We start from the raw sequence: 15,814 nt of genomic DNA, 5'->3' as shown, positions 1-15,814 counted from the left end.
CGGAAACGCGCAGCAGCGTCGGTCCGTCGTGTCTGCGGCTCCGCGGCTTCTCTTGGTGTCTGTGTCGGATCCTCCGGGAGCGGCTTCTTCTTCCAGCCCGCAGGAAAGCGGCGGATCTTCGGCCTCACGGACGGACGGACAGGGCGGGCAGCGCGGCGGGGATAGACCCGGCTCGGCTCGGCTCGGCTCGCCTCCTCCTCCCCTCGCTGCGGTGGAAAAACCCGGACGGAGGCCCGCAGTGTGCGCTCAGCCTCCCGCAGGCCTCCGGCCCGGACTCCCGCTTTTGTCCCGGAAAATGGACGGATTCACCGGCAGCTTAGGTAAGTCCCGCCCGCCGCTCGCGCCCCGAGCACCGCCCGGTCACCTGTCCATGCAGTGGCCGCACGGTGAGAGCCGCATGCGCCTCCGGCGGCTTTACACGTGTCACTGCTGTATTTATCAGACAGAGTCTGCACCGCCCCTCCGGCGGCTGCAGGGCCGCAAAACAAACGGCTCCTCCTGAGACGACGGAGCGGGATGTGTGTGTGTGTGTGTGTGTGGGGGGGGGGGGGGGGGGGGGGGTTACTGTGTGTTACTGTGTGTTATTGTGTGTGTGTGTGTGTGTGTGTGTGTGGACTCTGATCTGTAGAACAAAGACTCAGGAAATGATTTATTTGTCCTCCGTCCTCTGTGTGTGTTTCAGGAAGTAGTCTCTGCTGCTGGTTGTAGTTTATAAACTGATGAATCTGATTAAGATCTGATAATCAATAAACATCCGACTCACCTAGACAGGTACAGACACAGAGATGGGTATAGTCACAGAGACAGGTACAGTCACAGAGACAGGTACAGACACAGAGACGGGTACAGTCCCAAGGCGGGTACAGTCACAGAGACGGGTACAGACACAGACAGGTACAGTCACAGAGGCGGGTACAGACACAGACAGGTACAGACACAGAGACGGGTACAGACACAGACAGGTACAGTCACAGAGACAGAGACAGGTACAGAGACAGACAGGTACAGTCACAGAGACAGGTACAGACACAGAGACAGGTACAGGCACAGAGACAGGTACAGACACAGAGACAGGTACAGGCACAGAGATGAGAAGAGACACAGTGACAGGTACAGTCACAGAGACGGGTACAGACACAGACGGGTGGAGTCACAGAGACGGGTACAAACACAGATACAGGTACAGACACAGAGACGGGTACAGTCACAGATACAGGTACAGGCATTGTCACAAAGACAGGTACAGACACAGAGACAGGTACAGACACAGAGACAGGTACAATCACAGAGACGGGTACAGACACAGAGACGGGTACAGACACAGACGGGTGCAGTCACAGATACAGGTACAGACATAGAGACGGGTACAGTCACAGAGACAGGTACAGACACAGAGACAGGTGCAGTCACAGAGATGGGTACAGTCACAGAGACAGGTACAGACACAGAGACGGGTACAGACACAGAGACAGGTACAGACACAGAGACAGACACAATGACAGGTGCAGACATTGTCACAGAGACTGGTACAGTCACAGAGAGGTACAGACACAGAGACAGGTACAGTCACAGAGACAGGCACGCACACAGACACAGAGACAGGTACAATCACAGAGACGGGAAGAGACACAGAAACAGGTACAGTCACAGAGACAGGTACAGTCACAGAGACAGGTACAGTCACAGAGACGGGTACAGACACAGAGACAGGTAGAGTCATAGAGACAGGTACAGACACAGAGACGGGTACAGTCACAGATACAAGTACAGTCACAGAGACAGGTACAGATACAGAGACGGGTACAGATACAGAGACAGGTACAGTCTCAGAGACGGGTACAGACATAGACACAGGTACAGACACAGAGACGGGTAGAGACACAGAGAAACGTACAGTCACAGAGACAGGTACAGATACAGAGACAGGTACAGTCTCAGAGACAGGTACAGTCACAGAGATGGGTAGAGACACAGAGACGGGTACAGTCACAGAGATGGGTAGAGACACAGAGACGGGTACAGTCACAGAGACAGGCAGACACAGAGACGGGTGCAGTCACAGAGACAGGTACAGTCGCAAGGCAGGTACAGACACAGAGACAGGTACAGTCACAGAGACAGGTACAGTCACAGAGACGGGTGCAGTCACAGAGACAGGCAGACACAGAGACAGGTACAGATACAGACAGGTACAGATAAAGAGACAGGTACAGTCACAGAGACAGGTACAGACACAGAGACAGGTACAGCCACAGACACAGAGACAGGTACAGACAGAGACAGGTACAGACACAGAGACAGGTACAGACACAAAGACAGGTACAGCCACAGACACAGAGACAGGTACAGACACAGAGACAGGTACAGGCACAGAGACAGGTAGAGACACACAGAGACAGGTACAGACACAGATACAGGTACAGACACACAGAGACAGGTACAGACACAGATACAGGTACAGACACAGGTACAGACACAGACACAGAGACAGGTACAGGCACAGAGACAGGTACAGACACACAGAGACAGGTACAGAGACAGACAGGTACAGTCACAGAGACAGGTACAGACACAGAGACAGGTACAGGCACAGAGACAGGTAGAGACACACAGAGACAGGTACAGACACAGACACAGAGACAGGTACAGACACACAGAGACAGGTACAGACACACAGAGACAGGTACAGACACAGATACAGGTACAGACACAGATACAGCAGGACTCGACAGTGCGAGCGTTTCACTCGGATTTGCGACTAAAAATACGTGTGTGCGGACTGTAAAAAATATTTAGGGGCACATGTGCGCATAAAAAAGTCAGCCGAAGCAGCTTATATTTTTGTCAATAAAAAAATATGATAATCTAACCGCAAATATTGAAGGAACTCCAGCCGCCTTCCCTCTTCCCTCTTCCCCGTGTGACACGGTTATGGGCGGTTTTCCAAGCCACTGTCGGCATAATGAACATAACGGCCGGGGTCCACAGCGTAGCGTCGCGGCGTATTCATATAGACTCCACTGACTGCGTACGGAAGCGACACGTAGAGACGCCAGCGGGGTTGTTTACCGTTTGCCAAGCTGAGAGGCTGCATGAAATGTTAAAGCATTTTCCACCTAAGTTATTACATATATTTGAGTTATCTACAAGTTTACTGTACTGTTTGTCATCTACTCGCTTTAAAATGTCCGCCACGGACATTTACACAATGTCACAGATAAACATGGGTAAATGCATGAAAAAAAATCATCACATATCACCTCTGATAATGGTTTATTCATTTAAAAACACACTGTGCTCGTTTAGCACACTATTTCATGTAGTTTTTATCTGCTGGAGGGTCGCGTAGGGGAGCGTAGCGCGACAAAAATAGAAGAGCCGCGTAAAATACAGAATTCTTGGGCGGCAGACTGGGGTTGTTGCACCGCTCCCGTTGCCAGTGGAGCCGCTGTAATTGATTAATGGGGGCGAGCTGCTACGGGACTCGTGCTGCAGACGTGTCGCACTGCTGACATGCCCGGTGGATCTCGGCCGTAAGTCCCACTGTCGGCAGGGTGGAAATAAGTCAGTGTGGAGGAGGCAGGGACGGTTTTTGCTATGGGCAATGTGGATGACCGCCCAGGGCTCAATCTATGTGAGGGCACACGAGCACCCTCCAAAAAAAAAAAACAAAACAAACAAACAACAACAAAAACTCTCCAGTTTTCTAGACTACCGCTCATTTCCACGTCAAGTTAGTGGAGTGGGCGCTGGGGTGTCCCTATTATCACGGCGGTTGTGGGTTGAACGGGGGTCACAGACAGGAATACGGCAGATGATCATAGTGCGCAAGATAACGGCTTACCGCGACAGAGAAGTCCGACTCCAGGTCCAATAACTTCCTCTTCGTTGGTGTCATGACTGCCCAGTAGTACCTGGACAACCGAGTCGTGGCGGCACACAGGTAGAAAGAGGAGAAATGAGCCGTTAACGTTTCTCTCTTGTGGCAGACAGGTAATGGTCCACAAACCTCACCGCACTTTAGGGACTGTTCTTTACTTATGAAGGGACTGTCAGGGAAGGAGGGTAGCTGGTTGATTTTTATGTTATTTATTTATTTTATTTTGATCTCCCCTATGTTAATCACTTATTGATGCAGTTAGGGACCTTTCTCCACGGCCAGGCTGTCGGCTGGGTGGGAATAAGTCAAATTGTGGCGGAAAAGAGGGACTGGGAAAAGAGGCTCCGTTCTCCCCGCAGTTAGGGACCGTTCTCCACAGTACCGCTGCTGGGCAGGGTGGAAATAAGTTCTGCAGAGTTTCAGAGGACCTGGAGAATGTTTTAGGATAGTAATAACATTATATAAGATTATATAAGATAATCATATTGCAAAGATAATATATATAAGATAACATTAAAGACAAAATTAAATTGCAATACTTTTTCAAAACTTGATGATTTTACCTTTCTGTACATTTTGTATACAAATTCATTACATAATTTTGCTTGTCAATGTCTATTTGCATCACGTTTAATACGGAAAACACATTATTTGATCAATTTACATTGTGCCCCTAAAGTTCTTTGTGCGCTCCTTACTTTTTCAACTCAGGAGCACATGTGCTCCTTGGGAAAAAAGTTAGCGTCAAGCCCTGAGAGACAGGTACAGTCACAGAGACACACAGAGACAGGTACAATCACAGAGACAGGTACAATCACAGAGACAGGTACAGACACAGATACAGGTACAGTCACAGAGACAGGTACAGTCACAGACACAGAGACAGGTATATGCACAGAGACAGGTACAGACACAGAGACAGGTACAGACACAAAGACAGGTACAGACACAGAGAAAGGTACAGACACAGAGACAGGTATATGCACAGAGACAGGTATAGACACAGAGACAGGTACAGTCACAGAGAAAGGTACAGACACAGAGACAGGTACAAACACAGAGACAGGTACAGACACAGAGACAGGTACATGCACAGAGATGGGTACAGACACAGATACAGGTACAGTCACAGAGACAGGTACAAACACAGAGACAGGTACAAACACAGAGACAGGTACAGACACAGAGACGGGTGCAGACACAGAGACGGGTACAGTCACAGAGACAGGTACAGATACAGAGACAGGTACAGACACAGACACTTACAAATAATGAGACGGGTACAGACACAGAGACGGGTGCAGTCACAGAGACGGGTGCAGACACAGAGACGGGTACAGTCACAGAGACAGGTACAGACACAGAGACGGGTGCAGACACAGAGACGGGTACAGTCACAGAGACAGGTACAGATACAGAGACAGGTACAGACACAGACGCTTACAAATAATGAGACAGGTACAGACACAGAGACGGGTGCAGTCACAGAGACGGGTGCAGACACAGAGACGGGTGCAGACACAGAGACAGGTACAGTCACAGAGACAGGTACAGACACAGACAGGTACAGACACAGAGACACACAGAGACAGGTACAGTCACAGTGACACAGAGACACAGGTACAGTCACAGAGACAGGTACAGACACAGAGACAGGTACAGTCACAGAGACAGGTACAGACACAGAGACACACAGAGACAGGTACAGTCACAGAGAAAGGTACAGACACAGGGACAGGTACAGTCACAGACACAGAGACAGGTACAATCACAGAGACAGGTACAGTCACAGAGACAGGTACAGACACAGAGAAAGGTACAGACACAGAGACACACAGAGACAGGTACAGTCACAGAGACAGGTACAGACACAGAGACAGGTACAGTCACAGAGACACGTACAGACACGGAGACAGGTACAGTCACAGAGACAGGTACAGACACAGAGACAGGTACAGGCACAGAGACAGGTAGAGACACAGAGACACTCAGAGACAGGTACAGTCACAGAGACACACAGACAGGTACAATCACAGAGACAGGTACAGACACAGAGACACACAGAGACAGGTACAGTCACAGAGACACACAGAGACAGGTACAATCACAGAGACAGGTACAGACACAGAGACAGGTACAGACACAGATACAGGTACAGACACAGATACAGGTACAGCCACAGAGACACGTACAGACACGGAGACAGTTACAGTCACAGAGACAGAGATACAGAGACACAGAGACAGGTACAGTCACAGATACAGAGATACAGAGACACAGAGACAGGTACAGTCACAGATACAGAGACACAGAGACAGGTACAGACACAGACACTGTTACAAATAATGAGACAGGTACAGACACAGAGACAGATACAGACACAGAGACGGGTGCAGACACAGAGACTGGTACAGATACAGAGACAGATACAGTCACAGACACAGAGACAGGTACAGACACAGACAGGTACAGATAAAGAGACAGGTACAGACACAGACACTGTTACAAATAATGAGACGGGTACAGACACAGTGACAGGTACAGACACAGAGACAGGTACAGACACAGACGGGTGCAGACACAGACGGATACAGTCACAGAGACAGGTACAGTCACAGACACAGAGACAGGTACAGACACAAAGACAGGTACAGACACAGAGACAGGTACAGACACATCGCCAGGTACAGACACATAGACAGGTACAGACACACAGACAGGTACAGTCACAAATACAGAGACACAGAGACATGAACAGACACAGAGACAGGTACAGTCACAAAGACAGGTACAGAAACAGACATGTACAGATAAAGAGACAGGTACAGACACAGACGGGTACAGTCACAGACACTGTTACAAATAATGAGACGGGTACAGACACAGAGACGGGTGCAGACACAGAGACGGGTACAGATACAGAGACAGGTACAGACACAGACACTGTTACAAATAATGAGACGGGTACAGACACAGAGACGGGTGCAGTCACAGAGACGGGTGCAGACACAGAGACGGGTACAGTCACAGAGACAGGTACAGACACAGACAGGTACAGACACAGAGACACACAGAGACAGGTACAGTCACAGTGACACACAGACACAGGTACAGTCACAGAGACAGGTACAGACACAGACAGGTACAGTCACAGACAGAGAGACAGGTACAGACACAAAGACAGGTACAGACACAGAGACAGGTACAGACACATCGCCAGGTACAGACACATAGACAGGTACAGACACACAGACAGGTACAGTCACAAATACAGAGACACAGAGACATGAACAGACACAGAGACAGGTACAGTCACAAAGACAGGTACAGAAACAGACATGTACAGATAAAGAGACAGGTACAGACACAGACGGGTACAGTCACAGACACTGTTACAAATAATGAGACGGGTACAGACACAGAGACGGGTGCAGACACAGAGACGGGTACAGATACAGAGACAGGTACAGACACAGACACTGTTACAAATAATGAGACGGGTACAGACACAGAGACGGGTGCAGTCACAGAGACGGGTGCAGACACAGAGACGGGTACAGTCACAGAGACAGGTACAGACACAGACAGGTACAGACACAGAGACACACAGAGACAGGTACAGTAACAGCGACACACAGACACAGGTACAGTCACAGAGACAGGTACAGACACAGACAGGTACAGTCACAGAGACAGGTACAGACACAGAGACAGGTACAATCACAGAGACAGGTACAGTCACAGAGACAGGTACAGACACAGAGAAAGGTACAGACACAGAGACACACAGAGACAGGTACAGTCACAGACACAGAGACAGGTACAATCACAGAGACAGGTACAGTCACAGACACAGAGACAGGTACAATCACAGAGACAGGTACAGTCACAGAGACAGGTACAGACACAGAGAAAGGTACAGACTCAGAGACACACAGAGACAGGTACAGACACGGAGACAGGTACAGTCACAGAGACAGGTACAGACACAGAGACACTCAGAGACAGGTACAGTCACAGAGAAAGGTACAGACACAGAGACACACAGAGACAGGTACAGACACGGAGACAGGTACAGTCACAGAGACAGGTACAGACACAGAGACACTCAGAGACAGGTACAGTCACAGAGACACACAGACAGGTACAATCACAGAGACAGGTACAGACACAGAGACACACAGAGACAGGTACAGTCACAGAGACACACAGAGACAGGTACAATCACAGAGACAGGTACAGACACAGACACAGAGACAGACACAGATACAGGTACAGCCACAGAGACACGTACAGACACGGAGACAGTTACAGTCACAGAGACAGGTACAGTCACAGATACAGAGACACAGAGACAGGTACAGTCACAGATACAGAGACACAGAGACAGGTACAGACACAGACACTGTTACAAATAATGAGACAGGTACAGACACAGAGACAGATACAGACACAGAGACGGGTGCAGACACAGAGACCGGTACAGATACAGAGACAGATACAGTCACAGACACAGAGACAGGTACAGACACAGAGACAGGTACAGACACAGACAGGTACAGATAAAGAGACAGGTACAGACACAGACACTGTTACAAATAATGAGACAGGTACAGACACGGTGACATGAACAGACACAGAGACAGGTACAGACACAGAGACGGGTGCAGACACAGACGGGTACAGTCACAGAGACAGGTACAGTCACAGACACAGAGACAGGTACAGACACAAAGACAGGTACAGTCACAGAGACGGGTGCAGACACAGACGGGTACAGTCACAGAGACAGGTACAGTCACAGACACAAAGACAGGTACAGACACAGAGACAGGTACAGACACAAAGACAGGTATAGACACAGAGACAGGTACAGACACAGAGACAGGTACAGACACATCGACAGGTACAGACACATAGACAGGTACAGACACACAGACAGGTACAGTCACAAATACAGACACAGAGACAGGTACAGACACAGAGACAGGTACAGAAACAGACATGTACAGATAAAGAGACAGGTACAGACACAGTGACAGGTACAGACACAGAGACAGGTACAGACACAGAGACGGGTGCAGACACAGACGGGTACAGTCACAGAGACAGGTACAGTCACAGACACAAAGACAGGTACAGACACAGAGACAGGTACAGACACAAAGACAGGTACAGACACAGAGACAGGTACAGACACATCGACCAGTACAGACACATCGACAGGTACAGACACATAGACAAGTACAGACACAGAGACAGGTACAGTCACAAATACAGACACAGAGACAGGTACAGACACAGAGACAGATACAGAAACAGACATGTACAGATAAAGAGACAGGTACAGACACAGAGACGGGTACAGTCACAGACACTGTTACAAATAATGAGATGGGTGCAGACACAGAGACGGGTGCAGACACAGAGATGGGTACAGTCACAGAGACAGGTACAGATACAGAGACAGGTACAGACACAGACACTGTTACAAATAATGAGACGGGTACAGACACAGAGACGGGTACAGACACACAGACAGGTACAGTCACAAATACAGACACAGAGACAGGTACAGACACAGAGACAGGTACAGAAACAGACATGTACAGATAAAGAGACAGGTACAGACACAGAGAGGGGTACAGTCACAGACACTGTTACAAATAATGAGATGGGTACAGACACAGAGACGGGTGCAGACACAGAGACGGGTACAGTCACAGAGACAGGTACAGATACAGAGACAGGTACAGATACAGAGACAGGTACAGTCACAGAGACAGGTACAGATACAGAGACAGGTACAGATACAGAGACAGGTACAGACACAGAGACGGGTGCAGTCACAGAGACGGGTGCAGACACAGAGACGGGTACAGTCACAGAGACAGGTACAGGTACAGAGACAGGTACAGACACAGACACAGAGACAGGTCCAGATACAGGGACACAGAGACAGGTACAGACACAGATACAGAGTCATACACAGAGACAGCCACATGCACAGAGACAGTCACAGACACAGACACAGAGACAGGTCCAGATACAGGGACACAGAGACAGGTACAGATACAGAGACAGGTACAGACACAGAGACAGGTAGAGACACAGTGACGGGTACAGTCACAGAGACAGGTACAGTCACAGAGACAGGTACAGACACAGAGACAGGTACAGTCACAGAGACAGGTACAGACACAGAGACAGGTACAGTCACAGAGACAGGTGCAGTCACAGAGATGGATACAGTCACAGAGACAGGTACAGACACAGAGACAGGTACAGACACAGATACAGGTACAGTCACAGAGACGGATACAGTCACAGAGACAGGTACAGACACAGAGACGGGTACAGTCACAGACACTGTTACAAATAATGAGACGGGTACAGTCACAGAGACAGGTATAGACACACAGACAGGTCCAGATACAGGGACACAGAGACAAGTACAGATACAGAGACAGATACAGAGTCAGACACAGAGACAGCCACATGCACAGAGACAGTCACAGACACAGAGACAGGTCCAGATACAGGGACACAGAGACAGGTACAGATACAGAGACAGGTACAGTCACGGAGATGGATACAGTCACAGAGACAGGTACAGTCACAGAGACGGATACAGTCACAGAGACAGGTACAGACACAGAGACGGGTACAGTCACAGACACTGTTACAAATAATGAGACGGGTACAGTCACAGAGACAGGTATAGACACACAGACAGGTCCAGATACAGGGACACAGAGACAAGTACAGATACAGAGACAGATACAGAGTCAGACACAGAGACAGCCACATGCACAGAGACAGTCACAGACACAGAGACAGGTCCAGATACAGGGACACGGAGACAGGTACAGACACAGTGACGGGTACAGATAGAGGTACAGACACAGTGACGGGTACAGTCACAGAGACGGGTACAGACACAGAGACAAGTACAGATACAGGTACAGACACAGTGACGGATGCAGTCACAGAGGCAGGTACAGACACAGTGACGGGTACAGACACAGAGACGGGTACAGACACAGAGACAAGTACAGATACAGGTACAGACACAGTGACGGATGCAGTCACAGAGGCAGGTACAGACACAGTGACGGGTACAGACACAGAGACAGGTACAGACACAGAGACGGGTACAGTCACAGACACTGTTACAAATAATGAGACGGGTACAGTCACAGAGACAGGTATAGACACACAGACAGGTCCAGATACAGGGACACAGAGACAAGTACAGATACAGAGACAGATACAGAGTCAGACACAGAGACAGCCACATGCACAGAGACAGTCACAGACACAGAGACAGGTCCAGATACAGGGACACAGAGACAGGTACAGATACAGAGACAGGTACAGTCACGGAGATGGATACAGTCACAGAGACAGGTACAGTCACAGAGACGGATACAGTCACAGAGACAGGTACAGACACAGAGACGGGTACAGTCACAGACACTGTTACAAATAATGAGACGGGTACAGTCACAGAGACAGGTATAGACACACAGACAGGTCCAGATACAGGGACACAGAGACAAGTACAGATACAGAGACAGATACAGAGTCAGACACAGAGACAGCCACATGCACAGAGACAGTCACAGACACAGAGACAGGTCCAGATACAGGGACACGGAGACAGGTACAGACACAGTGACGGGTACAGATAGAGGTACAGACACAGTGACGGGTACAGTCACAGAGACGGGTACAGACACAGAGACAAGTACAGATACAGGTACAGACACAGTGACGGATGCAGTCACAGAGGCAGGTACAGACACAGTGACGGGTACAGACACAGAGACGGGTACAGACACAGAGACAAGTACAGATACAGGTACAGACACAGTGACGGATGCAGTCACAGAGGCAGGTACAGACACAGTGACGGGTACAGACACAGAGAGGGGTACAGTCACAGAGACAGATACAGACACAGTGACGGGTACAGACACAGATACAGGTACAGACACAGAGACAGATCCAGTCACTGAGGCAGGTACAGTCACAGAGACGGATACAGTCACAGAGATATGTGCAGTCACAGAGACAGGTGTAGTCTCCTCTGTGTGACATCATTGTCTCTGTCTCACTGTAGATGACAGCATGTCTGGAGCAAGTGTCTCCGATGTCAACGACCGTCTCTCAGCTCTGGAGCTTCGTGTCCAGCAGCAGGAGGACGAGCTGACTGTGATGAAAGCTGCTCTTGCTGATGTCCTTCGCCGCCTCGCTGCCTCTGAAGTCTCAGCGGCGTCCTCAACCAAGAAACAACATGGAGGGAAAGGTAATGCCCCTCACCTGTCCCAGTTTGAACTGGTTACAGTCGTCTTCACTGGTCAGTCCTAGTTTGACCTGGTTACATTCGTCGTCACTGGTCAGGTTTAGGTCTTTACTGGTCTTGTCCTTTAACTGGTTGACGTGCTGCCTCCTGCAGGAGGTGCTGCGCTGCGTGAAGCCTACTCAATGTCCTGTATCGCTAATGGAGGAACATCTGGACGTAAAAGAGACTCCACGTCTGTCACCAGGAAGGAGACGGTGTCGTCTGCTGCCAAGAGGTGAGAGACACAGAGAGACACACACACAAAGGGACACACAGACACACAGAAACATAGACACACACAGAAACACAGAGACACACAGACACACACAGAAACACAGAGACACACAGACACACACAGAAACACAGAGACACATACAGAAACACAGAGACACACAGACACACAGACACACACAGAAACACACAGACACACAGACACACACAGAAACACAGAGACACATACAGAAACACAGAGACACACAGACACACACAATGACACAGAGACACACAGACACACAGAGACACACAGACACAGAGACACAGAAGCACACACAGATACAGAGACACACACAATGACACAGAGACACACGCAGACACAGACAGAAACACAGAGACACATACAGAAACACAGAGACACACAGACACACACAATGACACAGAGACACACAGACACACAGACACAGAGACACACAGACACAGAGACACACAGACACACAGAGACACACAGACACAGAGACACAGAAGCACACACAGATACAGAGATACACACAATGACACAGAGACACACGCAGACACAGACAGACACAGAGACACATACACAATGACACAGAGATACACACAGACACAGAGACACACACAGCCACACAGAGACACAGAAGCACACAAAGACACACAGAGACACACACACAATGACACAGAGACACACACAGACAGAGACACACACACAATGACACAGAGACACACACAGACACAGAGACACACACACAATGACACAGAGACACACAGACACAGAGACACACACAATGACACAGAGACACACACAGACACAGAGACACACACAGATACAGAGACACACAGAGACACAGAAGCACACACAGAGACACACACACAATGACACAGAGACACACACAGACACAGAGACACACACACAATGACACAGAGACACACACAGACACAGAAACACACACACAATGACACAGAGACAGACACAGCCACAGAGACACACACAGACACAGAGACACACAGAGACACACACACAATGACACAGAGACACACACACAATGACACAGAGACACACACACAATGACACAGAGACAGACACAGACACAGAGACACACACAGACACAGAGACACACAGAGACACACACACAATGACACAGAGACACACACAGACACAGAGACACACACAGACACAGAGACACACAGAGACACACACACAATGACACAGAGACACACACAGACACAGAGACACACACAGCAACAGAGACAGACACAGAGACACACACAGACACAGAGACACACACAGCAACAGAGACACACACAGACACAGAGACACACACAGCAACAGAGACACGCAGAGACATCACTGAGTGTCAGTCAGTTCAGTCCACCTGTTTAGGTTTGTCTCCGTGTCACAGTCACTGTTTCCTGTTTATATCTGTGATGTGTTTCCTCTCTCACCATTAATCACTGATCTTATTTCAGCCTCCAGACTGAATCTGATCAATAGATTTAAAATAATTAATCACTCTGTTTGTTGTCACAGTTCTGAGGGTCAAGTTGTCCTCAGTGACATCAGTCGACACAACACAACAGCTTCATTCACTCTGAATTTTAAAGAGACACAGTAGAGTCAGTAGAGCCTCAGGAGAGTCAGAAGGGCCTCAGTAGGGCCTCAGTAGAGTCAGTGGAGCCTCAGCAGGGCCTCAGCAGGGCCTCAGTAGAATCAGTAGAGTCAGTAGAGCCTCACTAGAGTCTCAGTAGAATCAGTAGGGCCCCAGTAGAGTCAGTAGAGTATTAATAGAGCCTCAGTAGAGCCTCAGTAGAATAATTACAGCCTTAGTAGAGCCTCAGTAGGGCCCCAGTAGAGTCAGTGGAGTATCAGTAGAGCCTCAGTAGAATCAGTAGAGCCTCATTAGAGTCAGTAGGGCCTCAGTAGAATCAGTAGAGCCTCACTAGAGTCTCACTGGGGCCTCAGTAGAGTCAGTAGAACCTCAGTAGGGCTTCAGTAGAGTCAGTAGAGCGCCAGTAGGGCCTCAGTATGGTCAGTTGAGCCTCAGCAGGGCCTCAGTAGTCAGTAGAGCCTCATTAGAGTCAGTAGGGCCTCAGTAGTCAGTAGGGCCTCAGTAGAGTCGGTAGAACCTCAGTAGAGTCAGTTGAACCTTGGTAGCGTCAGTAGAGCCTTAGTAGAGTCTCAGTAGTCAGTTGAGAGACAGTAGAGCCTCAGTAGAGCATCAGAAGGGCATCAGTAGAGCTTCAGTAGAGCCTCAATAGGGCCTCAGTAGAGTCTGTAGAGCCTTAGTAGTGCTACAGTAGAGTCAGTAGAGCGTCAATAGAGTATCAGTAGAGCCTCAGTAGAGCCTCAGTAGAATTGGTAGAGCTTCAGTAGAGTAGGGCTGCAACGATTAGTCGACTAATCGATAACTAACTGACTATTAAAATAATCAGTGACTAGTAGTAGTAGTAATAGTAGTACTGCAGTAGTTGACAAATCGGTTTGAGTCATTTTTCATAGAAAAGTACTATAAAAGTACCCAAAATACTCTTCTTCCAGCTTCTTTCGTTAAAATATTGGCAGCTTCACACACTCTTCCATGATGGTGAACTAAAACCCTTTGGCTTGAGTACGAAACAAGACATTAGATGACATAATTTTAAGGTTTGGGAGAGACAGGCAGACATTTTTCAACATTTTAACACATTTTTCGATAAAATGATTAGTTAGTAATCGACAGATTAGTCGTCAATGAAAACAATCGTTAGTTGCAGCCCTACAGTACAGCCTCAGTAGAGTCAGTAGAGCGTCAGTAGAGCCTCATTAGTCAGTAGAGCCTCAGTAGAGCCTCAGTAGAGTCCATAGACCCTCAGTAGAGTCAGTAGGGCCTCATTAGAGTCATTAGAGCGTCAGTACATTATCAGTAGGGCCTCAGTAGAGTCAGTAGAGCCTCACTAGAGTCTTAGTAGAGTCAGTAGAGCCTCATCAGAGTCTCAGTAGAGTCTCAGCAGGGCCTCAGTAGAGTTAGTAGAGCCTCACTAGAGTCTCAGTAGAGTCCGAAGTGTCAGTAGAGCCTCACTATAGTCTCAGTAGGGCCTCAGTAGAATCAGTAGAGCCTAAGCAGGGCCTCAGTAGTCAGTAGAGCCTCAGTAGAGTCAGTAGGGCTTCAGTAGAACCTTAGTAGAGCCTCAGTAGAGTCTCAGTAGAGTCAGTAGAGCCTCACTAGAGTCTCAGTTGAGTCCGAAGTGTCAGTACAGCCTCACTATAGTCTCAGTAGGTCCTCAGTAGAATCAGTAGGGCCTCGGTACAGTCAGCAGGGCCTCAGTAGAGTCAACAGGGCATCAGTAGAGCCTCAGTAGAGTCTCAGTAGAGTCAG

General features: G+C 48.9%; 1 protein-coding gene and 1 pseudogene across 4 annotated transcripts in view; one reads left to right on the top strand and one right to left on the bottom strand.

Moving 5' to 3' along the window:
• Positions 1 to 15,814, top strand: part of eml4 (EMAP like 4) — a 63,455-nt gene continuing 47,641 nt past the window's right edge. For 3 of the 4 annotated variants that reach the window (XM_078176263.1, XM_033613304.2, XM_033613303.2), the window contains exons 1-3: positions 153 to 320; positions 12,006 to 12,191; positions 12,342 to 12,462. In XM_078176263.1, the coding sequence (XP_078032389.1) occupies positions 296 to 320; positions 12,006 to 12,191; positions 12,342 to 12,462 (332 nt within the window). In that variant the 5' untranslated portion in view covers positions 153 to 295. Of the gene's footprint in view, positions 321 to 12,005; positions 12,192 to 12,341; positions 12,463 to 15,814 lie in introns of all 4 variants that reach the window. The other variant, XM_033613302.2, reaches the window with a different exon arrangement.
• On the bottom strand, positions 12,535 to 13,820 carry LOC144458336 (uncharacterized; annotated as a pseudogene).

This window comes from Epinephelus lanceolatus, chromosome 17 (genome assembly GCF_041903045.1).
Source record: "Epinephelus lanceolatus isolate andai-2023 chromosome 17, ASM4190304v1, whole genome shotgun sequence".
Classification (NCBI taxonomy): domain Eukaryota; kingdom Metazoa; phylum Chordata; class Actinopteri; order Perciformes; family Serranidae; genus Epinephelus; species Epinephelus lanceolatus.
Note: the sequence above shows the minus strand (reverse complement) of the source record. Positions and strands in the feature narration are given on the sequence as shown.